Source organism: Peromyscus leucopus, chromosome 8a (assembly GCF_004664715.2).
Source record: "Peromyscus leucopus breed LL Stock chromosome 8a, UCI_PerLeu_2.1, whole genome shotgun sequence".
Lineage (NCBI taxonomy): Eukaryota > Metazoa > Chordata > Mammalia > Rodentia > Cricetidae > Peromyscus > Peromyscus leucopus.
In genome coordinates this window covers 24,605,778-24,630,126 of record NC_051085.1, presented here as the reverse complement: position 1 = coordinate 24,630,126, position 24,349 = coordinate 24,605,778, and the positions used below count along the sequence as shown (strand labels likewise).

The 24,349-nt window shown below is 40.9% G+C and overlaps 1 protein-coding gene across 1 annotated transcript in view; it reads right to left on the bottom strand.

The window, feature by feature from the left end:
• The window catches only part of Rspo3 (R-spondin 3), an 85,487-nt gene extending 65,532 nt beyond the window's left edge, over positions 1 to 19,955 (bottom strand). Inside the window, exon 1 of the mRNA XM_028868329.2 lies at positions 19,289 to 19,955. Coding sequence (XP_028724162.1) covers positions 19,289 to 19,385 — 97 coding nt within the window. The 5' untranslated portion in view covers positions 19,386 to 19,955. The remainder of the gene's footprint in view (positions 1 to 19,288) is intronic.
• Positions 19,956 to 24,349: the final 4,394 nt, after the last annotated feature.

Genomic DNA, 24,349 nt, shown 5'->3' with positions numbered 1-24,349 from the left:
ACAACTGTCCAAGGTATCCAGAATGGGACATCTACATCACATCCCCTTCTACTGAGGCCTAGGGATCATTGTGGAAGAGGGCAGAGAGAGTTTAACAGCCAGAGGTTGAAGATAAATACAAGGAAACAGTGTCCTCTAAATGCAGAAAAACAGCTGCCCTTATTAACTCACAATAGTTACAGCAGCATGCCCAAGCCCCAAGCAAGCTCAAGCCGGAGCAAATACCAGCATGAATTTGAATATGGGAGGTGGACACAAAGTCCCACCCTAGCTGAGGAGTTGTGATAGCTGCTGGGAGAGGGAGAGGGAATTTTCTCTGAGAGTGGAGGCCCTGGTAAGTTGACCATGTTCCAGTAGAAGGCCAAGACAGCACAAATTGGAAGTTGTGTGTGGGAGAAAAATAGAGGAGACAAAGTTTGGTAACAAAGCTGGGACAGAGTGAAAGATCTGGGAGGTGTGGGAAGAGGTGTCTATGAGTAAAACACATTTTTTTTTTTTTTTGTGAAATTCTCAAGGAACTAACCAAAGGACAAAAAAGTAAATCCTAAGTATAGCTGGGTGTGGTCGTGAACATTTTTTTATTTAAAAGTTTTTTTTTTCATTTTACATACCAACCACAATTCCTCTTCCCTCCCCTCCTCCTGTTTCCCCCCAACTCCCCTCCATCTCAACCTCCATCCACTCCTCAGAGAGGGTAAGGCCTCCCATGGGGCTTCGGCAAAGTCTTGACATCAAGTTGAGGCAGGACCAAGCCCATCCCCGCTGGATCACGACTAAGGTATCCCTCCACAAGGATTGGGCTCCAAAAAGCCAGTTCATGCACTAGGGATAAATCCTAGTCGTGCTGCCAGGGGCCCCACAACTGCCCAAGGCACACAACTGTCACCCACATTCAAAGGGCCTACCTAGTTCAGTACCATGCAAGTGGTGAACACTTTTAATCCTAGTACTTGGAAGGCAGAGGCAGGCAGACCTCTGTGAGTTTGAGCCCAGCGTGATCTGCACACCAAATCCTTGCCAACCTGGCTATACAGGACAATTCATGAATAGAAGACGATTTGTTGTATTGCACAGTTGTGTCTTTCTGTATGCGTTTGAGATAGCTGTTAGGTTTATCCAATAATAAAGGATGAAAAGAGGACATGTGGGCATACGCTGATGCTTCTTTGTAATATAAGAAATTTGGCAACATGGAAGGCAGAAACTCACCAAGAGTCAAAGAGAGAAGCTGCCTTGTAAGGACCACAGACACAGACTTAGTATGTATTATTGATGACCCACTAACCACATTTCAGGCAGGAATGCCCATGGGGCTGAGAACTCACCCAAGAAAGGGCCTTAAACAAACTAAGACAGAGAGAATGAATTATTAGAACATTAACACTGAGGCTGGAGAGATGACCTGGTGGTTAAAAGTAGGAACTGCTCTTTCAATGGATCTGAGTTCCCAACATTATTGTCAGGCCACATCAAACTGCCTCTAACCCCAGTTCCAAGAGGATCTGAGACTGTCTTCAGGCCTCCAAGCACACCTGCACTCCTGTGGACATACAAACACACATACACAGTCTGTACCCGTGTTTCCATGGCCTGGGGATGTGTTTAAAAGTCAAATGGATGGGCTCTGCTTCTAAAGATTTTGATTTGGGAAGGGAGAAGGTAGACTTCAGTATCTGCATTAGTCAGACAGGTGACTCTGTCACTAGTGGCATAATAACCACATTTTTTTTTGTGTATCACATCTTTGCCATCTGAAGAATTTCAGCTATTACCAGAAGCAGTCTCCCGGGGACAGACAGATAACATTGTGATAAAACGTGGTCTCTCACTCAAGAAGTGTACAGTGGTTTAGGAAATTCATGGTTTTTTTTTTTTTTTTTTTTTTTTTTTTTTTGCGGAGAAAAGATCACACATACATATGCTAGAAGCTTTTTGCAACAGAAATACAAGGCATAAAGAATTACTGGTAGTTGAGTTGTTTACATGGCATATTCAGCAGCTAGGAGGAAAAGAACTCTGACAAGTGGAAAGATGGAAAGAGGGAAAGGGAGAAAAATTACTAGGTACATATGAATAAAGAAGATTCAGGAAGATGCTATTATCGAGGAATTTAATAGGACCATGGAAATCTTGCTCATCTCTATAAATTTTCAGATGAGATCATCAAGACCTACATAGCTGATTAACTTCCAACTTTTAGAATCAAGAATGTCTAAACCAAGAAATGTCCTGATACTTATTAATTCTACATATGAATTATATGTATGATTATTTTATATACATACTTACTTTAAAAATCTTTCTATATAGAACCTCTGCCACAGAGAGCAATCCATTCTTCTTTTTCCTTTGGGTGGTTTGTCAAATAAGGCTTGGTGTTTTTGCCTAGAGATTTCTTTCTTCCCATGATAGGAATTCAATTAAACAGGATCTTAAAGATCTGGCAGTAAAAGTCTTGTTAGCAGGTAAAAATCTCACATGTAACAAAGATTTCCCTTGATATTTTTAGGATGGTAATACACGTTAAGACAGATAGGATAGACAATACAGTACTTTCTCTGCATTTGCCAAATACAAATGGACTGGATATTGTACATGTAATTCTTTCTTGATAATTGCTCATATTGTATATAGTTTTACTGTGTTAGAGTTAAAACCTTTCCTTTTTATTTACACAAAAAGGGGGAAATATTGTGCAATAATATTTGTACACTGCAAAGATATGCTTTGCCAAAGTGTCTTATGATTGGCTTAATAAAGAATTGAATGGCCAACAGCTAGCCAGGAAGACGTTAGGCAGGACTTCCAGGCAAAGGAAGGAAAAGGAAATGAATCTAGGCACAGAAGAGACTCCAGAGAACATGGAGAGGAAACAGGAGGTGCAAGATGGAAGAGAGGTAAAAAGCCATGAGGCAAAACATAGATTAATATAACTAGGTTAATTGAAGTTGCAAGAGCTAGTGGAACAAGCCTAAGCTATAGGCCAAGCTTTCATAATTAATAAGTTTTCCTATCATTTATTTGTGAGCTGATGGAACAGAGAAAGACTCTCAACACCTACATGCTATTGAAGCCAAATCCAAAGAAATTACGAAAATATTAGATATTTCAGTAGAAATATTAGGGGATTTATGAGTATAGGAAATCTCTCAGACTAATATTGGGGGAAAAAGCAAATACCCTCCTTTCATACTTTTTTTTTTTTGCTGCTTACTGGGACTGTAAGAAAATGCTATGCAAAGGGTATCTCAGAATTTTGTTACATGACTATGGGTAAACATGTTTTGTTCATTTTAAAAGGATGTTGAACAAATTCAATAATGATAAGACAATGTCTACATACCATTCAAATCAGTGAAATGAGTTGCTGTTAATAATACCAAAGTGATACTTTACCAGCATAGGAACTGTTAGAGGCTTCTTCATCCTCAAGAATAGAATAAGAACACCGTAGGTGGGAAACTGATAACTTGATGGGAAGTTTGATACTTTGACAGGAATGGTTTGCTTTCTATGTGGTGCATCATCATAAGCGATAGACCATTAGGACTTTGTGAGTGGCATGTCCTTCAGTAAGGAAATGAAGAGCATGTGAAATAAAACTTTAGTCTAAGAACAGGCAGTTCTCTTTGAAAAGACAAATTTGTAAAATGGCACCATTTAGTTCCTAAAGTCAGAAATCCAGGAGCCCTCTTCATCCCCATCTCCAATCACCCTTCCCTACACATTGTACTGCTGTGATGAATAGAGTTTAGATCTTTCATTTCCCACCAATACTACTGATGTTGATTAGCGACCAGAATAACCATTTAGAAACACCTGTTCTGATCACATTGATCTACTATAAAACAGTTTAATGTCCCTTTCCACTTCCCAGTAACCACTCTCAATTATTTTAGTTTATTCCTTGTCTCAGAATGACATTTTGCCTAATGAAGTAATAATATTCCCATCTCCACTGTAGAGGAATGTCCTCCTCTAACCTCCTCTGCCCCCTGGGTATCCTCTTTAATAGGCCTAATGAAAAGCAGAGTGTCACAGTGAAGTCTGTTACATTAGTTTTTGGATCTATCAAATCTGTATCATTTTGACATACTCCCTAAATGTTTTCCATTAGGTTTCTTAATTATAAGATGGTTATCAATGTATTATGCACTTGTTGCATGTGGTAACACAAAATAACACATGTAAAAAGTGGCTGATAGTTACCTTTCTCTACTTAAAACCCTTCATGAGTTAATTATAACTTTAAAAACAGATCTGAATCAAATTATTTTCATGTCTTTGAATTTTAGGAATGAACCTTTTCAAAGTTATCAACATTTGATCATCAACAGACTTACAGCAGAAATCCAAAAATTGTGTTGACATACATTTGCCAAGTTAGGGCTTGAAGTAGATCTGGTTGTGTGTTCCACATAGTAATCAAGGGGCTGGTTACCATAAAAGGTTTGAGAAATTCCTTGGATAGATGAACAAAAATGCACTCTTTTTAAACAGAAAATATTTCAATGTTTGTTTGGTAAAAGTAATTCCAGTTTTGAAGCAGTGTGAAAACTCAGCTATAGAAATTAATCAATGCACTCAAAATGGAAATTTGCTCAGCCAAACTACGCCAGTCCATTACAAGCTTCACCTAACAATGCCAACTATGTTTATAGTACGCATAGCATATTTCCTGTGATTGTCACAAAGGTCACACTAAGTGATGACTCCTATTCACTGGCCATAAATTTTAAGACAAGAAAATGCTGGGAGGCCTAATAAATTCCAGTGTTGTAGGCTGTTTCCTTCCATCTTTGTGCTTCATCTCCACAATACTGTTCTCCAGATAAATATTTGGATACGGCTTAGACTCACTCATTGCAAATAATATAATTTCCATTTCTATTCAAACACATCTGAAAAAAAGAGTGTGTTACAGCTTAGAAATGATATCTTGCCTTTCTACCTTTAGCCATATTGTCTGTCTGTCTATCTATCTATCTATCTATCTATCTATCTATCTATCTATCTATCTATCTATCTTCTGGCTTCTTAACCCAATATTTTAACAACTGAAAAATGGAACAAGAGTAGTTTTCAGGTGTGTTTTAGTTGCTTGGGTAACTATAATACATGATAAATGTTCATTAAGTATTTATTCAATGAAATATATGATAATTTAACTAGGGCGAAGTTGAATTTCTTTTTTTTTTTTTTGCACTGTATTTTCCTCTAGTAGACTAGTTTCTGCTTATCTTTTAAAAACATACATACATACATACATAAAAGTGTATGAACATACAAAGAAACACTTACACTTTTAAATTTAAGTCCTAACTCCATATCCACAGAGCTTTGACAGATAACTTTGTATGGTTAGAGTGTATGGCAAGAAGGCAAGAAAAACTTGATTGATGTTACTATTGAAGGAACTTAAGGACCGTAACCTATGGAAAATGAAGAAGTACAGAGCTGCTTTACAGTAGCCACAACCTAATCACAGACTAAATGGTTTGGTAAACTATACCACAGTCTATAAATTATAAATCAAACTTCTTTGCCTTCTACCTCCAAGTCATTTCTCACTGTAGTCAAAATAAAAAAAAAAATAGCTGGGCGGTGGTGGCACACGCCTTTAATCCCAGCACTCAGGAGGCAGAGCCAGACAGATCTCTGTGAGTTCGAGGCCAGCCTGGTCTACAGAGAGAGATCCAGGACAGGCACCAAAACTACACAGAGAAACCCTATCTCGGAAAAAAAAAAAGTAAAAAATTATGCCAGTTTTGAGAAGGTCAGTCAAAAGTTACAATTCTCTTACAATGAAGTTTATAAGGTTTCCATTTGTATCCCATAGATCCCTGTTTATTATCTTCTTTACCAAATCCTTATACATAACCAAGAAGATTCAAATGTAAACCAGTGTGAAATTCAGTAAATACTGTATGTTTGATGTCAAAGCACAGGAATAAAATCTCATTGGGGATATTGAGACATAGTTCTTAGGTTGATCTTGAAAATCACCTAAAATCACCTTTAAAAAAAAAACCCATAGTTTCCTGAGCTCTGGGATTACAGTTGGAGTTTTCTCCAGTCCCACTCAGACCCGCAACCACTCAGAACCAAGTAAACACCCAGAGACTTAAATTACTTATAAACTGTATGGCCATGGCAGGCTTCTTGTTATCTAGTTCTTATATCTTAAATTAACCCATTTCTATTAATCTCTAAGTTGCCACGTGGGTTGTGGCTTACTGGTACTTTACATCTCACTTCTCATGGTGGTGGCTGGCAGTGTCTCCTGACTCTGCCTTCCACTTCCCAGCATTCTCCTTTCTGCTTATCCTGCCTATACTATACTTCCTGCCTGGCTACTGGCCAATCAGCAATTTATTTATCAACCAATCATAGCAACACATTTACAGCATATAGAAAGGAATCCCCCCAGTAGTGTGCACCTTCACCTCTAAGTTCTATAATAAATTTTCATTGGAAAAATATTAATGTACTTTTTTAAAACCCTACTTTATAAAGAAAAAGTCATAGACTAACAAGAACTCTTAGATTGTGAATTGTCAATGATTAAGCTAAATTCAAAAGTACAGACTTTTGTATTTCTCTGTCATCCTAAAGGGAAGGAGAAACAAGTTGGCTAAGGTCTGTGCTTATTTTCCAGCCCACATCATAAGATCACTGATATTGTAACACTAATCTGAATTTCAGCCAGCGATGTTCTTTATTCATTAAGTTGCCTAATTGTACCACTCTTAACTTACTTAGCTCTCTGCGTCCTTGAGTCTACAATGTCAACTGAGGACTTAAAATAATTTTTCAAAAAATTGTGTCGGTACTACTAAACTTGCCTACCTTTTTCTTTGTTATTTTTCCCCTAAAAAAAAACTGTATTTATCAGTCCTCAAAAGATGACTTAAATATGCCAGAGGATGTGCGTGAGTCGTATCTTTAACTCTGCTGTGTTGATTATATAAGAGAACTGAGCACCTGAGCGCTGTACTCAGTGACCAGTTTCCTCTGGGTCCTGAGGGAAGACTGTGTGTACTCATTATTTGAGAAGTTTGTGTGGACAGGAAACAGGGAGGGGATAGTGGTGAGCTTACTCCTTGAGGTTGGGGTTGCCACTCTATTCTCACAAGTAATATTGGATATAAGCATTAGACTTCAGCCCACATCCCCTTTAATACTAATTGCTGAGAAATCATAGAGAAACCAGAGCTTATGTCACTCTGACGAGCATATGGTGAAATAGCAAGGGGTTGTTTAAGTGATGAGGAGATGTGTAATTACCCCCTACCCTTTTGATCAATTTAAACACTGATAACTCATTTTTTTTATATTTTCAACTGAAATGAATTCATTTTCTCTACATTATGTGCATTTTCAAAGCATAATCCTGGTAGAGGTAAATGATAAGCAATATTTTGCAGTTCAAATTACGTACAGCACATTTTAATTCCTGTCTTGGCTCTTTTTCCTTTGGTCTTTACTGAGGGTATTGGCATCTATGCATCAGATTAAAGTAAGGTCTGCTCTTGCAAACATGAATAAAGACCTATCATTTCTGAACAGTTACTTATACTTTGTTTAATGGAAAGGATTTCTCTAAATATTTACACCAGAACAGTTGTCAGAATGAATTGTGAAAAATTGCTGGCATACTTCCAGAAGGAGAGGGCTGGTAGTCGGGGAGAAAGGGGATTTCTGGTCATAGAATTTTAAGCAGCCCTAGAATTTTAGGGAGCTTCCTGCTAGAACATGAAGAATTTATATTAACAAAAGGTACTTCAGCATAAAAAGAAAGTCAGGTAAGATATTTCAAAAATCACTTTAGTTTATTGCTCTTGTAAAAATAACTTCACCATTGGTTCCCAGTTTAAAGAAGAGAAAACACATAGTTTTCAGAGACTGAATAAATTGTCCACAAAGAGGAACTTGTACAAGAAGTGTATTGTAACATCAAACTTATTCTAAGCTATGGCTCTAGGGGCAGTTTCTAAGTAGAATCAGCAGACAGGCTTTATACATTGGGAGGGAACTATCATCCACTGAGACAAATACCAACATAAATGTAGGACGTTTGTGTTGAATTGTATTACTTTCCCCCCAATAGCCTATAAATTAAATAGTTTGTCTAAAAACTATTTCATACAGATTTTCAGAACTATAAACATTTCTTTTAAATGACAAACAGCATATTAAAAATCATTGACAAATAGTTTTCATTAGCTGTCTAGATGCTGGAGGTGGCTGTGGTAGTGGGAGTCATTCAAAGCACTTCTACAGCTCAATTGGGAAAGAAAACTGGATTTTTCTGTTCCTAGACTACTGTCAGATTCCAAACAAATGCAATGACATTTGTGGCTCTCCTACAGTGGCCACAATGAGAAGCAGCTCATTACATCTCATTACATATATGAGGACAAAATGTATCTGCCAAGCTACCTGGAGATTGCCAGTTGCTAAAACAATCTGATCACCTGATGAATTTGTACATTTAAAATCTGTATATTTAAAATAGTGGGGTTTGCTTCCATATGTGTAAACAAAGATCTAGTAGCCTAAGATCAAAGTAGTAAAGGAATAGACTGAAGGCATTCTAGATTAGGAAGGAATATGTAATTTTAAGGACAGTGAGCCCTGGGAGCTTTATGGGTTTGTTCAATTAAAGATCCATCCCATGAGGTGATAAAACACCTCAAGTATGCCAGGCAACTGCAATGATGTCAAAGCAAACTTTCCCCTGGTTTATCAAGCCAGGTCCCTCTGTGCTACTTGAATGGAAAGATTTAACAGTCCTTTTGTTTCTTGTACTGAAACTTTAAAATGATAGCCTCACTTCTCTGCTGATAACTTCTATTTATCTGATACTAGGTTTCTGAAAGGGGTTATTTTACATACAAGGAATCCTAAATTTGCCCTTGGCCTTTTATCTAACTGCAGATTTTAGCACGTCTGTCCTGCCATAATGCAATACCATTTTCTTATCGTTAAATGTCCTTTCCCTAATATTATGTCTAAATTGACCTGAGGATGTTTACAAGGACTTTTTTTTTCTCTTTCCTTTCTTTTCCCCTCTGATAATTCTTTTACAAAGACTGAATTCCTGGGGCTCTTTTTTATCTGCTCAGGAAGGGAGGAGGCAGACTTGCCATAATGACAGCAGGCCTTCTCTGTGTGGGTTTTGCACTCTTGCAGACAGACAGGTGGTTTATGAGGATTGTGACGTGCACTGTGCTGCCGCCGCCGCCGCCGCCACCTCCTCCACCGCCGGCGGTGCTGGTGGCATATTTCCATCTTGTGCATGCTCAGGGTGAATAACCTATTGAGAAGAAAGTCAGTGGAAAAGCATTGTTTTTTGGGTGGGTTTCCTGCTTTCTGTAGCTCATGATTGCTCCCAATCCTTAGGGAAGAGTAACTAGGTCTGACCACGGAGCAATGTCTCAAGCCTGCTATGATGACCATCCTCCCAAAGAGCCTGGCTTTCTTCAGTCTGATTACTTCTGGCAATTGTGGTTATTGGGATTTGGCCTGGTGACTCATTGCAACCCAAATTTTCCCAAAGAGCCCCCTTAACAAGCACAATGAAATCTGACAGGAAGCCCAGACTTCCACCTCGTTTTTACATAGAGCTTTCCCTAGTTTATGGCAAGGTTTGAAAACTCTGCACTGACTAAAAAAGAATAAACAAGAGTTAATGAAGACAACTTCTCAGAGAAGAACAGGTTAGGAGTGAAATTCAAGCGTCTGTGAATTAATATGATCTACCCCAAACTTAATCCATTCCAAAGAGTCCAGCTTCCCCCACCCAGCTATTTATAGTAGTCTTACCGATTACCAGTAGTCAATCTAAGCTAGTCAGGAATTGTAGAGACTATAAAAGAAAGAAATGTTCTTCTTGTTAGGCAATTGCCTTCCCATTAAAGTTTTCCTGACAACAAGGAGGATACTTGGGCACATTACCAATCATCTGGTAAGATGTTAAAAAAAAAAATCTAGTTGTTTATTATTAAGTAGCTTTGGGAAAAAGTTTGAGTGTGGCTTATACCTCATTTTATTTTTACAGTTGCACTGTTTACTCCCTCGTCCACCACAGCAGTGCGATCCCCTTCCCCTGAAGGCTATGTCGTAGGGATCACTAGCACCTGGTAAGGTCACTGTCATGCCTTCCTGTGTGCACCTTGCTCTCTGATTTTGAATGAAGTGATTGATTCTCTTTCGGATAGCTCCGCTTGCACAAGTCAGTGCCTCGAGTTTATCAATTTCCTATTGAGAAATAATACCATGCTGTGAGGGGGCTTTCGGCGTTCAGGTGATACATATCTCATCCCTTAGCACGCTTCACATAGGTTTATTTTGTCTGTCTAACCCTCATAAAACTGGCATAGTTTTCAACAGTTGCTCAGCTGTAATGGTTATATTTGAATTAAGGGTCTGGCAACATATCATCTTCACATCTGTCTTAGAAGCCCCAGGACCCATTTTAAAACTGAGACAATCTAGGCCCTATCTCTAGTGACTGCGTCATTTTGGTCAAGTTGTTTTTATTTTTAAAGATCTCCAGGTGATTCTAATATGAACTCAGCATCAGCAATTCCTGCACGAAGGCCCATAAAGCAGAAATTCAGAGTGGAGGTTATTATTAATGCTCTTGGAGAAAGTAATATAAATAACAGATTTTTATGAAGCATCATAAAGATAGCTTTCTGGATAACAAAAAACTAGCCAGGGAAATGACAATTGTGATTGTAAATTATATACAAGGGTTCTGACATTTAACTATGGAATTACAGCTTTGCCCACATCTTCATGCCTAAGTAAATCTTGTCTTGGATATTAAGACATACTTGAGAAGAAGGATGTTACAATAGTCCAATAAATTGTGTGATTTTATTGCTTGTGGTATAAAAAATGATCAGCAACTTAGTTTAGAAACTGTCTATAGGGAGAGAGGGGACAAAGGAGAGTGATGAGTTGGAGACTACATAGAAATGAGAAAGTGTGAGCTAAGAAAGAAAGAGAAAGGCTGAAGTGGGATTTGAGAATGTAATAATGACTCATGGACCAAGCTCAAGCGTGAAAAGAGGGTGAATCTTGAAATACCTGGACTTTGAAGTTAAACTTCAACTGCAGTGTAGGAACTAAATATCCTCTCTGTGATAACGGAATAAGTAATAAATGATAATAAATAGATAAAAGGAAACTCCACATTCCTTCTAGGACAGGTGGGCTAAATGAGGTCATTTTGGGGGAACATACCAAGTAAAGGGTGTCTCTTCAGAGGTGAGAAGGTACTTAAGGAACTTGTTGTTACCACAATATTCACTTTCAAAGACAAATGCAATCGTATAAAATACATAGACTGCTGCAGTGGCCCTGAGGGCTGTGAAGCTGGACTTTGCTGTGAGGCATTTAACACACTTGGACATATCATTTTATTGCCTCTGTTGAAATGACACTTGTTCCGTGTATGTACAGATATGGGTAACTATACCCATATCTGTAAGGTTTCTTTGTAGTTGTGAGAAGCAGCCATCCTTCTCTTACTTGACCAAATATATATCTGAAAGGTGGTATTCTAAAGTAAGTAGCTCGTAGATTGTTATTTTACAGTGTGTGGAGGTGGTTTTTATTATGTAGTAATAAAATGGGGGCTGTTTCACCACTCATTTTCAGGAATGTGCTTCCTATTGGGACATAATTACAGATATGCTTCTGAGCATATTTCTAGAAACAATTTTGGGGAGTGAATATACAGCCTACATTACTGCACATTAATTTTAGAGAGGTGCTCAAAGGTAAGCTAAATCTAACTCATACTTCTGCCAAGTCCTTAAAAAACTGGGGAAAATATACCCTATTTGCTATGAAACCTCAAAATGAGTAGATGGAACCAATGAAAAACCTTGGACCTGAGTATCATGATATCTGGTGAAATACTGATTAGGGATGTTGCTCAATGTAGATACACTAACTAGATGCCTTCAATTTTATCCTATCCTGAGATGAGCATACTTTCATTGAGAAATCTACTTGAAAGTGACAATGCCACTATGAGATGCTAGGTCCAAATACAATGGTTCAACACCTTATAGGAACGTACCTTCCATTGCTACAAATTTTTTCAACTCTCCTTATGATCAGTGGCAATGTAATCCATTCTGTAGGTAGTAGAACTTCTAAGCCTAATCATCAACTACACGATTTGGCAATTTAGAATGATCATGATGCCAGCAACCATTCTCTTATATAACAGAAAGTACTATAAAAAAGAAACCATGGGTGAAAATAATACGTTTAACATGGGCAAGGTGATTTAATGTTATCTCGCTGACACTGCCTGAAGCAGCCTCAATGCCAGCAACACAAACACTTTTGATAAATAAAGGAAGGCATCCCTGGATTTTATCTCACGTATCCAGCTACCCCCTCCCTCTCTCTCTCTCTTTATGAGTGACACTGCCATCCTTGACTTCAGTCCTTGATAATCTCTGAAATTGGAGCTCAAGTCCTGTTTCTTCCTAGCTCCTCAAACTAAAGATAGTTCAAAAGTAAAATAAATTTCATAACAAACCTACTTGTCTCATTGTTGTCTTTGTTTATGCTTATGATTTTTCTCTTTACCAACATCTGAATCCTTATGCTCCTAAATTGATGCCAAATATGGTCTTGCTTCCCTTTTTTCTTTCTACTCAGTTAAGTGCCAAGGGCTATTGAATTCATCCAAATGAGTCATCTGCATTATTCTCCTGCTTAATCATTCAGTGTCATAGTGTAGGACTTTTGTCCCTAAATGTGGATTATCAGATTTGACTTTTTCTTACCTTCACAGGCCACCTTTAAACCTTACTATGACAGAGAAACTCTGAAGCATTCCTGTACTTGGCATTCTGAACCAGCACCAGGAATTCTATGCCTAAGAACAAGATGAGCCTGCCCGAGTGTTCCTATTTCAGCCTTGGCTGTAGTTTTCAGACAATACCTGAAGGACGCAGAATGTCATATGTAACCCAGTCTCCAGTTTGAGAAATCACTTGGTTAATCTCTGTAGTATGTCTTCTGGGATAAATTTGCTAATTACAAATGAAAGACTTTATTTGTTTGCTTTTTTAACCCTTACCTAATAATCCCAGTTGAGTAAGATGAGTATATTTGGAAGAACTACTTAGCTCCCTGCTAAGGAATTTTGTTTCACACAAAAAGATTAATAGTTGTTAAGACTATTAGATGGTGTAGATCTAAGGATATTTTAAAATGACTCAACTCTCTCATCTGGTCATGGAGAAAATACTGTCAAGCATGGTAGAAGGGGCTTGTCTGGGTCATCTAAACACTAATGACCATTCTGGATCATGAATTGAGATCTTTAGCTCTTATTCCACTCTTCTAACTCCCATTGGGGATTCTTTCTTTCCAGGTCTCAGTCTCACAAACTTATGAAGCTTGTTCTTTATCAGATCATTAAAGGTCAGATGCAGCCCTATATAAGACAGTGCCTTGAAGAGTTACATTATATTTTGCATAAAATACAGACAGTCACAATTATCCATGTATATGACTGAGTGAACATATTCTTTGGTACCACTGTTTTTTTTTTTTTAATTCTCAAAGAATTTTAGTGGTAATAAATGGTTAACTACATCTCTTGCCAACCTTATAACTAAGGCAGAGATGGTCTTATAAGGCAAGAGGCACTGCTATTGGGTGTTTTGTAAATGAGCACTGTTCACATATGAAATGATTTCAGATATTTTATTTAAGTGTCATGTTGATATTTTTCAGGTGGAAAATGGGAGTCTTGGCATGCAGTGATACCTAGACATTTAGCTTTCTTGATAAACTATAACCCTTGATAATGGAACATTCCATTGGTTTTAGCACTTCTTGATAAATGGTATTAGAATGCTAGTGATGCTTCTGAATGAAAAGATATGATCAAGTATATTACACAAACAAAAAAATCGCCAGTATCTTCCACAAATTCCTATTTATACTTCATGTATAGTATTAAGGCTTATTTGCAAAGCATTTCAAATCTACTAGGTGACTCAACAGATGGTAATTTGTAAGATGATGTACTCATTGCAATCTTTCAAAAAGTACAACGAAGTAATCTGTATTTTCCAACAAAATGAAAAGCAAGACAAAAATCACCATAACTTATGACCCAAGATATTTTAAATTATTGTTTTGGAAATAACACCAGTGTACAATATCCTATAAGAAGAAGGGACCATGCTTACTAAGTCAAACACAATTCCAGGACATTATCATGACTGGCTCTCGCTATATTCTCAAAACTTATAGATGCTTTCCTAATGGCAATCAAAGTTAATTCTTACATTTCATTCCATTGTGGTGGCATTTCAGGACTTCACTGAAAGTTGGGAATGGTGGGTGGGAAAAAGTGTATGAATAAATAGCAAGGAAGTGGGAAGACAGATCAGGGAAATACTTAAGTTGAGAGTTTTAGAAAGAGGTAAAGAGAAAAAAGTATTAAATTAGAATTTCTGTAATAATTGTACTTTGAAAGCTCATTTTTGTAATTTCAGAGTAACACTTTAGTACTACTTTATGTAAGGTTCTGAAATGCTTTGTTATGAAGGATTAAAAACACTACTACATACTTAAAATGATTAGACATTAAACTAGAAAATATTTTAGACATTTAGTGGCAACCTAGAGATCCCTACCCAGATTCAAATAATCTAAAAGGATCAAATGTCTAATAAAGTCGTTTTGTAGTAATGTACCGAGGGTTTCCCTATAACAACTTGAAAATCAAATTTTACTGCATGTTGTAATTTCAATTCATTGCTTTCAGGAGACCTAATTTGTAGAACATTAAAAACCAGGGAACTCCTTCATGGAGACATGGCTTAGTAAAGCCTATGCACTTACACGTTAAAATACTGCTCATACTGCGTGTTCAAAGTAGTATTGAAATGTTTGTGATAAGCCTTTTTTCACTTGTTCCTCAATGAGTGACATGGGCTAAGATGACAGTGTTTTAAATCACCATTTTTCAGGTGCTGAGTAAAATCTTTCCGCTGAAGCTGTAAACACAGACTTAAAATAGAGTAGGAACAAAGTGGTGTGGGAAACAACTTTCTAGCTCAAAGATGATTCAGTTGGAACTCAGAAAGGTAAATGCATTTTTGTTTCTGTTTATTTCACCCAATATCCTGCCACTACTTCCTAGAAAGTTGGACTTATCTTTGATTTGCACTCACACCACATGATAGGCCATAGAATGCACTTTTCTCCAGCCAGTTTTGCTCATCTCTCAGTCAAACTATTTTTTTTCCCTCAAAACGAAGGCACACAGGTGACAAATGTAAGCAAGTGAGGAAAAAAAGTGGTGTTCTCAATCTCCAAATGAAACATTCAATTTAATATCTCAGTGTTTTCTTCTTTTGTCTGTTAGCTTGTTCTCCAGGACCAGAAGTAAAATCAAGAGTACCTCAGAACCTTACAGCATAAGTCAACATCTGCTACACTGTCATAAGCAGTGATCAATAAACTCCAGTAAGTGTATTATCAGTGTAATTATTTTTCTTGCATTTGTGATTCTTCTTCACATTTCTCTACAGATGGTAGTAGCTCTGCTTAATTGTTGGGCATATAATGAATTTCTAAAGCATGCATGGTATATAATCAGAAACACTAAGATGACATAATAGATGGCCACAACTGAAGACCAGGGTGCCTGATATCCTGCTTCTGACAATAATCCTCTGGGGCAGTGTCATCCTATAGAGCCTTTTAGATAATTGAATAATGTTAAGCAAAGTGCTCTGGTCCTGTTTGGTATGTAATTGTTTGACATTTGTCCATGTTGTACTAATACTTATCAAGATTATGCTATTAAAGCAGAATGGCCTATTCTCTAAACATATTGGGGAAAAGACAATCTGGAGATTATCAAGCTAATTATTTTAATAGCTTGATATCCTCTCTATGGCAGGGTCAACGCATTGTATAAATTATAAAGGGCAGGGAGGTTCATGGGAGAAGACAAGTTTCATTCACTGGCTCTCTGGTAGGTTACTTGGGCCCTGTTTCTTAAACTCATTTCTACAGTTATAAAAATAATGTAGGTGAAATGTGATGCATTAGGAAGGAATTACGATTGTTGTGATAAGATGATGTTTAAATTGTATTAATATACAACCCCAAATTTGAAGGTTGGCTTTACGGAGTGTCAAAGGGAAAAGCTTACAAAGCTGGAGATGAGTTTAAAGACGGAGTTTAGGCTTTGTAAATTAGCGCCCAGGACCCACATCTAGGGCTTGCTGCTAAAAAATCTTGCTGGATGGTGGCTTCCTTTGAGTAAAGACTTTACTTTGTACCCTGGGCACTGTACATCAATCAAAATCAGTAAATTTTTGTTTTGTTTATTCACCATAATTACATATATATTTTAAAAGTACAAGACTTCTGTTTTAAAGAACTGCACTTTTTTTCTAGAGAATGTAGTAGTGTGTAATAATTAGGGTCACTGGTTTGTTGCCAAGTAGAGATCAGTAGAATACTAATTATTGCAGAGAAACAATATTTGTGTAACTCTGTTGGCTATATCTGATGACAAACTATGGTTGTTAGATCTGAACGCATTTAACTCTGTAAATTACATACTTTGTTAGCAAGTACTTTTGGCACTGAAACATTCAAGAGACCACTTTAAAAAAAACTTTAGGAAATATTTTTAGCCTAATTTTCTACTTCTGTTATTAGTAATATTTCTAAAAGTTTAAGAAAATGAAGCTATTTATTGCAAAGCAAAAGCGATACTCTTAACTACTCACTTAAGTTGCTTTATCATGGGAAAAAAAATAGGGATGTCTGACCAGTTTTAAAATAATTGGACCACTACCTTACTATTCACTATAAAAAAAATAATTCCCGTTACTATTAAGGACCTTTTTATTCAGATATTTCAAAAAAATCATGATCCAGGTGAATTTATGAGCGTGCAGCGTTAGGTTTGAGTCTCTGGACATTTAACAAGGACATTTAACCTTCTGATCCTTGCTCCTAAAAAGCCATGCGGCGCCTGCCAAATACTTCTTCTGTCTGCTCAGAGGACGCAAGGGGTCGCCCCTCTCCCAGTATTGCAGAAGCAAGCAAGCCGCAAAGGCAGACTCGAGCGCGCAGCAGCAGCGGTAGCAGCAGCAGCAGCAGCTGAGTAGCCTGCAAGACCTCCTTTTCCGATCCACTCCCATAGAATCACCGGAATTTCAGCTCCATCCCACTGATTTCCTCTTTCATCCCCTCAGCACAACCAGAGGGCGCCTTTGACTTGGCCTTGGGATGATCCGGGCAGAGAGAAAAGCCGTCTCCTTTAGGCTTCACACATCACCCTTCTAGTCCCACCCTAGATGTGCGCACCCAGAGTTTTCCCCGCTCTAGATCTCACTGGAGGAGATGAGAAGGAACGCATAGCAAACTTTCTTTTGTTTCCTTCAGAAACAGAAGCCACCCAGCCCAAAACCCAGATACCAGTGACACTGAGGCACAGGATCCTGCCCCATCCGGGCAAATATGTAGCTCCCTGGCGTGGGTGGGGGACACTACTAGGTTGGAGTGGACTGTGTTGCGCAGTTTGGTGTGAGCTATGCGGGGCAAGAAGCTGAGTTTCTCCTGACTTTGGTTTCCCCACTGGCCCTGAAACTCAGTACCCAGTGGATCTAGCTTGCCTGGGGTGGCGATGAAGACTTCTGAGCCCCAGGCCGCTGCTTCCGTGCGGCAGCCGCAGAGCCTGAGCGATAGACTGGGTGGCAGGGTTGCACAGAATACAAACCACTCAGAGGCCAAGAATAATAAATCGGATGCCCTGACATGTTTAGTTTAGGCCCTCCTGCGCTGAGACGCGATCCTAGAAGCAGTGGGGCCAACTCGGACTCCAAGCCTCTGGCGCTCCCTCCCAGCCACGATTTTTAAAGGCAATTTTCAGGTGAATCAAACTTTGTCTGGCCTGGGCTTAGCGGTATAAAGGGAGCTTTCAGGGGACCCTCACGTCCAGGGCCAGGGCAGAGACAAACAGTGGCGAGAGGCGATTACTAAATTTCCACCCCACACAAGTGCTGTTGTGTCCCGAGGGCTGCGGGCGTTGCTGCCCCAAGGGTTTTGCGGGCTGGACACTTGGGAAGAGATCTCATTGGGAAACCGGACAAGGTCCTGGGCTGACCAGCCGGAATAGCTTTACTGGGTGATGTCAGTTAGTCCCCCTTACTAGCTAGCCCTCTGTTCCTGAGCCCTCCGCCAAGCCAGGGTCATCCTTCACTCTGCGAAAGGACTCCCCTCGCGGGTACCCACAGCAGAGCTGTACGCCGGGCCACCCGGGAACAGTGAAGCCACCCTGGCATCTCTTCCAGAATCTCTGAAAGATGCCCGCTTGCCTCAGACCAACTTTGGTGGAGGCTGCCCGGACGGACGGCCCCGTTTAATTCCGGCAAGAGCACCGGTTCACCCAGCCGCGACAGAACCCCATTCTCACCATGTGCCTGTCTCAGGGGACCCACTTGAAAGAGTCTGAGAAGGCCAAAGCGCTCACGTGGGGGCAGGCAAGGCAAGACGGTAACTGGAGTTCCAAACCTCCGGACTTCCTTTGCATTCAGACCCCGGAGCGTGGGACATGGGACGACTCCGCAGACAGTCGTGGAAGCCCCCACCCCCACCCCCGCGCTCCCCGCGCCTGTCTATTCCACGCGTGTGCGCGTCGTGGGAAGCGGCAGCGCAGGGGCTTGCTCAGCTGCCCCCCCACCCCCGCTCCAGTCCCGCCCCAGAATGCTTGCCTCCACTACCATAAAGCAGCCTGGGGGCTCAGCCAAAGTTCCCCTGAGCCAGGCGGCAACTTGCGGTGTGCCGGGTGCGCCAGTATCAAGCAACCCCAAGGCAGGGACAGGCATCCCAGCAGCCTGGGGCTCTAGGCCTCCGTCGGAGACTCCAAAGGAAAGCACAAATCCCTAGAGCGAATCTAAGCAAGAAAGGAACATTTCCAGATCCCGAATTACAAGGAGGCGGGAGCCAGGCCAGCGCCCGGTGCATAGACTCCAGCAATGGCTGGAGAAGGAGAGCCGGTGCTCCAACTGTTATCTCCTATGGGACGCATAGGATGTAGGCTGGAAGGACTGTTTTCTCTGGCAGCTGACTCTAGGCAGGCAAGGCGACCCCGACAGGTGAATGCAGTGGAGGGGAGCAAATGCTTAACACAAGCCAAAACAACAACAACAACAAAATAAAATAAAATACATAAAACCCCAAACCAAAAAGCAAACCCTGCACTTACTTCTTCGCTGGCGCCTTCCCCGGGAGGCGTTTTGGCTGCCGATGTATTCCATAAAGTTCAAAATGATAAAAAACCAAGAAATCAGTCGCAAGTGCATAGTAACCCAGTAATGTTTCCCTTCTTTCTCTCCTTTTTCTTTTGACTGTTAGTTATAGTTAATGTTTTTTTTTTCTTTTTAAATATGTACGTAGGTTTTAGGCGTGTCTATATGGAGCGGTGAAGAACCAGAGCAGCGGGACTTCTCCACTGAGATCCAACAGGCGTGCTGTGATGGCAAGCGAAACGGGGCGGGTGGGCAGGGAAACCAACAATTGCATTCTCAAATTGTCCGAACACAGCCGGCTGCTCTGAGGTGGCTGTCATCGCCGCGAGGGAAGGTTGCAGGAGCCTCCTGGCTGGCTGGCTGGCTGGTTGGCTGGCTGGCTGGCTGGCTGGCGGCAGGTTAGCCTGGGCTGCGCTGCGGCTGTGGCCGCGGACGGGATCCCGGCGAGCAGTGGCCCCTGGGGCTCAGAGGCTGCGGTGGCTGCGGCAGTGGCGGGGACCCCGGGAGCGCAGAGGAGCGGACGCCGTGGGTACCGCGGCCATGGCCAAGGGGCGCTGGAGAGACCCGAGCTGCTTCTGGCGTTCCCGAGCAGAAGCCGCTCCAGTGTTGGGCAGGGCTGGGAGCACCCCATTCGGGAGGAGGGAGGGGGAGAGAGGGGGATGGCTGCGGGGGGCGGGGGAGCTCGGGGGCGGGGAAGGAAACTGCCGGAGCAACAACCCCGAGCGACCTCAATAACTTTCAATTTCAAGAGAGAAAGAGGGAGCTGGAAAAGTACAGGCGTGCGATTTGGCAGAGGGACGGGAAGAGGCGCCTAAGGGGTCCCGGGTCTGTGCTGGAGCATCTCTGGACACTGCAAAGACTGCGGGAGAATGGGAGTAGGATTGGGGGAGGCCCTCGGAGGGATAATTCGGACCCGGTGAGGTGGGCGAACTGGGGACTGGGTGCGCTGAGGCTTCTGATCCAGCTGTCCCAAGTACCCCAGGCCCCCATGTTTCTGTTGTCCTCGGCCTCTGGCAGGTCACACTACGTAGTAGTGATCGCGTCCCTTGGCTTTTCAGAGACCCCGCCTCACTCCAGCAACTAGTCCTGGGCAACCGTCCCTCTTCCTCGTGTCCCTTGTTTCCTGGGATTTCTGCGTTACAGATTCCTTCTAAAGCTCTCCTTAGCCTCCCTAGGTTTTTCTCTACTGCTGTCTCCTTCGCGGCCCCCGCCCCTCCCCTTCAATGAAAGTAGTTGTGGTTAGTTGCTGGGCGGGTGGTCCCAGGAGTGATTAGGTGGATTTTACCCTTCATCTTCAAGGTGCTTTACCTGATCTCAAGGGAAGGACCCAAAGGTGTGTGGTTTTGGGAACTTCAGGGTGGAAAAGCTATTGTGCTGAGGCTTTCTTCCAAACCCAGCCTTTGCTGTGGCTCTGGAAGATTCCTCCTCCCCTCAGGCACTTCCCCCTGTATTCAATTCGCCTGTTAGGCGCTCTCTCTTGTCTCCTAATGTTCTTGAGAGGATCTGTTGTACATTTTGGCTTCTCATCTGGGAGACTGGGAATACTATGTGGAAAGACTGTCCCCATTTTGGGGGAGTTCAAAAAGGTCCATTTCTTGCTTCTGTTTCCAGAGCAAGTCGGGTGGGGGTGGAGGTCTCATGGGGTTAGTAAGGAAAAACCAGATTCCCAGGCCAAAACACCACCTGGAGACCTGAGGTGCTTATCCATTGTTGGGCCTCCTACATCTTCCCTAGTAGCACAGTCTCCTGAACTCTCCTGTAGTTACTGAAGTATTGGGTTGAAGGTTACAAACCTCGAGGCATTTTAAATGTAAACCTGCCCTAAGACTCCTTAATAACATTCGGAAGGGTTCTTCTGCAGTGCCAAAGCTTTATGCAACACTGGATTGCAAGCAGACCACTTTGAAAACAAGTAAGGTTTGCAGCCACGTTGCCCTTCAATGTAGCTGTCCACAAAGTAGAAGAGAAGCAAAGGTCATAGCCCCTCCCTGTCCCTTTTGGTAATCTTTCAAAGAACTCCTGGTTACAGATCTCTGGAGTCTTTTACCTGTGTGTTTGTTATATGCCCCAAAATGGGGATTCAGGAGACAAATGGCCTGGATTGAAAAGTCAGGAAACTTCAAACAGGCATTCTTTGCAAAGCTTTAAAACACAGAAGCTGGGAGGCTGGCCTTTTTTTCTGCTAATCCTTTATTAAGTGTCTATTATTTTGCCTACTTGTATTGGAAAGCAGGCATAATATCCTGTAAGTTTGATATATGAGAAAAGCAGTAATCCTGTCAAGAGTATGATTTTTTTAAACTTGTTTTTAAGAATTCCCATTTACCACACAGTTTCTTTTTCTGTGGTAAAACTGTTTTCTGGACATCCCACAAGTAGCAGAAGCTGCACAAGACACACACACACACACACACACACACACACACACACGTACGCACGCACATATGCACATACATATACATACAGAGAGAGAGAGAGAGAGAGAGAGAGAGAGAAAGAGCAGGTACTCTCCATCTGTTGTATAATGTCTACTGATAAATGACAGAGTTTATCAGTCTGAACTAGAAAAGTTACAGATGCCCACGTGATTCCAATACTGATCATCCAGTAAAGAAGCCACTGTATTCGTCTGTGTCTGTCCCCATCAGCTTTTGTTCTTTCTTGCTTACCACCCCAGATACAAATATCAGCGTCATAAAATGTGGGGGATTTAAAAGCTATGGGAGGCTCCCTTTGAAAAGACTCCAGAGGCAGCCTTTCTAATCCAGGATACTTGAGCAGGATGGGATGAGATTGCAAAAGGCATATAAAAAAAGCAATTTGGTGAAAAAGTTCAGGGAAATGAGCATGCAGGAAGACACTCACTTCTCACACCGTGTGCTGGGCAGACATATGTTCCTTAGGATGAGAACAGGCACGGCAGTGTAAGTAAATAAACAAACCCAGTGAGCAGCTAAGGTTCTTGAGCCATCCCAGAAGAGAAGTGTTAGACGCAGTAGGCAGGAAAAGCTTGTCAAGGAACAAGCACCATTCAGAGGAAACATAAGGAAAACATTAAATAAATGGAGAGAGCATTCTTTCTTTCTTGACGCTCTGCTTTAGAATAACTTACCTTTTTTTTTTTTTTCTTTAAGGTCCATTTTACCTTAGTATTAAATATGTGTTGACTTGCCTGGCTGAGTCTTACATTCCCTCAACTGTCCCAGAAGCTTACAGAAGGCATGCCATGGACTATTTTGTGCAATAAAGTACCTATTTTTCCAATTCAGTAAAGAAAACAATGCTCGTAGAAGCTGGCAGTATCTCCCAGAGCTCCAGACTAAAGCAAGTTAAAAGCCATGGGTGCAGCACAGAGTTTGAAATTTTCTTCTGATTTTGCCATTTGTCAGATCAAACTGGGATTAAGAGCTAGAGACTCCGGGCGAGAGAATAGTAGGAGTTTGGATAAACATGGGGAGACAAACGTATCCAGAGTCAGACTGTAATTTCTCATCTTTCCTTACTGCCTCCTCCAACCAGGCATTGACAACAGTAACAAGTTATTTTTATCCACGGCAGCAGTGGCACTTTAAGGAACAAAAATGATTGCCATATTGTTGAATCCATACAGCAAGTATGAGAAAGGGAGCTTGCTCCTAAAAGAGAGAGCAAACCTAAGAGTCTGGAATGGGATACAGCTTGTAGTGATGAGAGATGTTTGTCAAAGTTGGAATTGACATCAGTCATTATAGCACAGAACTAATATGCAGATTCGGAAAACCCTCTGCTCTCCCGTTGCCCAGATCTGGATGCATGTAAATGAGTAAATCAAACAGGGTACTTCTGACAGGGTCTGTTGTTGCTAATGTAGCCAGAAACCATCTCAGAAACATGCAGCAGATAGATGATATAAAAAGCCATTGAAATTAGTAGATGAAGTCCAACCACCATTTTGGACAGAGATAGAATTATTAGGCCAATTTAAGATGGGATTCAGTGGTTTATAGCATTAAGAAAAATGAGAAAATGAAGGCATAGAGTAGATAGTGGACTGTCTATCAACAGTTAGAAATATTGACCCTCCTAGATGGAGTTAGCGGACATTTATAAAATTGTGCTGAACACTGTCTGGTGTGTTTTTTATATTAAAATTAAATTCTCTCATGGCATCATTTAACTGAGTACCCAACAGTATTCACTATAAAGAATATAACACCTCAAAAAAAAAATGTTCCTTGATTAAAGAGTTTTACTGTCCAGAAACTGTGTGTTGTAATAGGAAAGCACAGGTTTAGCCATCTGGTAGCACTGTGAGTCCTGGCTCTGCGTTTTTATTGTGTCCCAGGTTTCTTCATTTAAAGAATGAAGAAATTCAACCAAGTGACTTACTTCTAAAGACTCCGAATGCATTGCAAGTAAGGACAATACCGTCAAAACGGAGAGACAGGCTTGTAATTCCAAATGTGGAAGCTATTTCTAGCTGTATGACATCACAGTTAGCGCTTACAGAGTTGTGTTTAATTGAATAGGTCCAGATTTAGAAATCTGCTTTTGAATGCATCCCTTGGCTGGAAATGCCTAGCCCTTTACAAGAATCCTAAATGACTCCCGGTCTAGCAAAGATAAATCCAGGGCTGGCTTAATCTGTCTCTGTCTCTCTAGACTTTGGGATCTCAAGCAAATGTACACCTTAAACTCTAAATTCTGGGCATTCTCCTAGGGAAATCAGAGAAAGGGATTCCTGCATCTAGTGGAGACACAGATCCATTTCAGTTTGATTTTGTGAGTCCTTCAGGAGAGAAAAATATGGGCTCTACCGAGTAGGGGCTTTTCTTTTAATATCACGTCACTTTACTTTTTCAGAGAAAAGACAGAATAAAACTCGTTCTCTTTCCCCTACTTGTGTCCCTCCTTTTATAAGGATGTATATTTGTGTTTCCTTTGTTCCTGGAGACTCCTCAGAAGGCTCACAGTAAAGCCTGAGTGATTGTGGTCACACCTTTAGGCTAACAAATTGCTGCTGAAGACATGAAAGTATT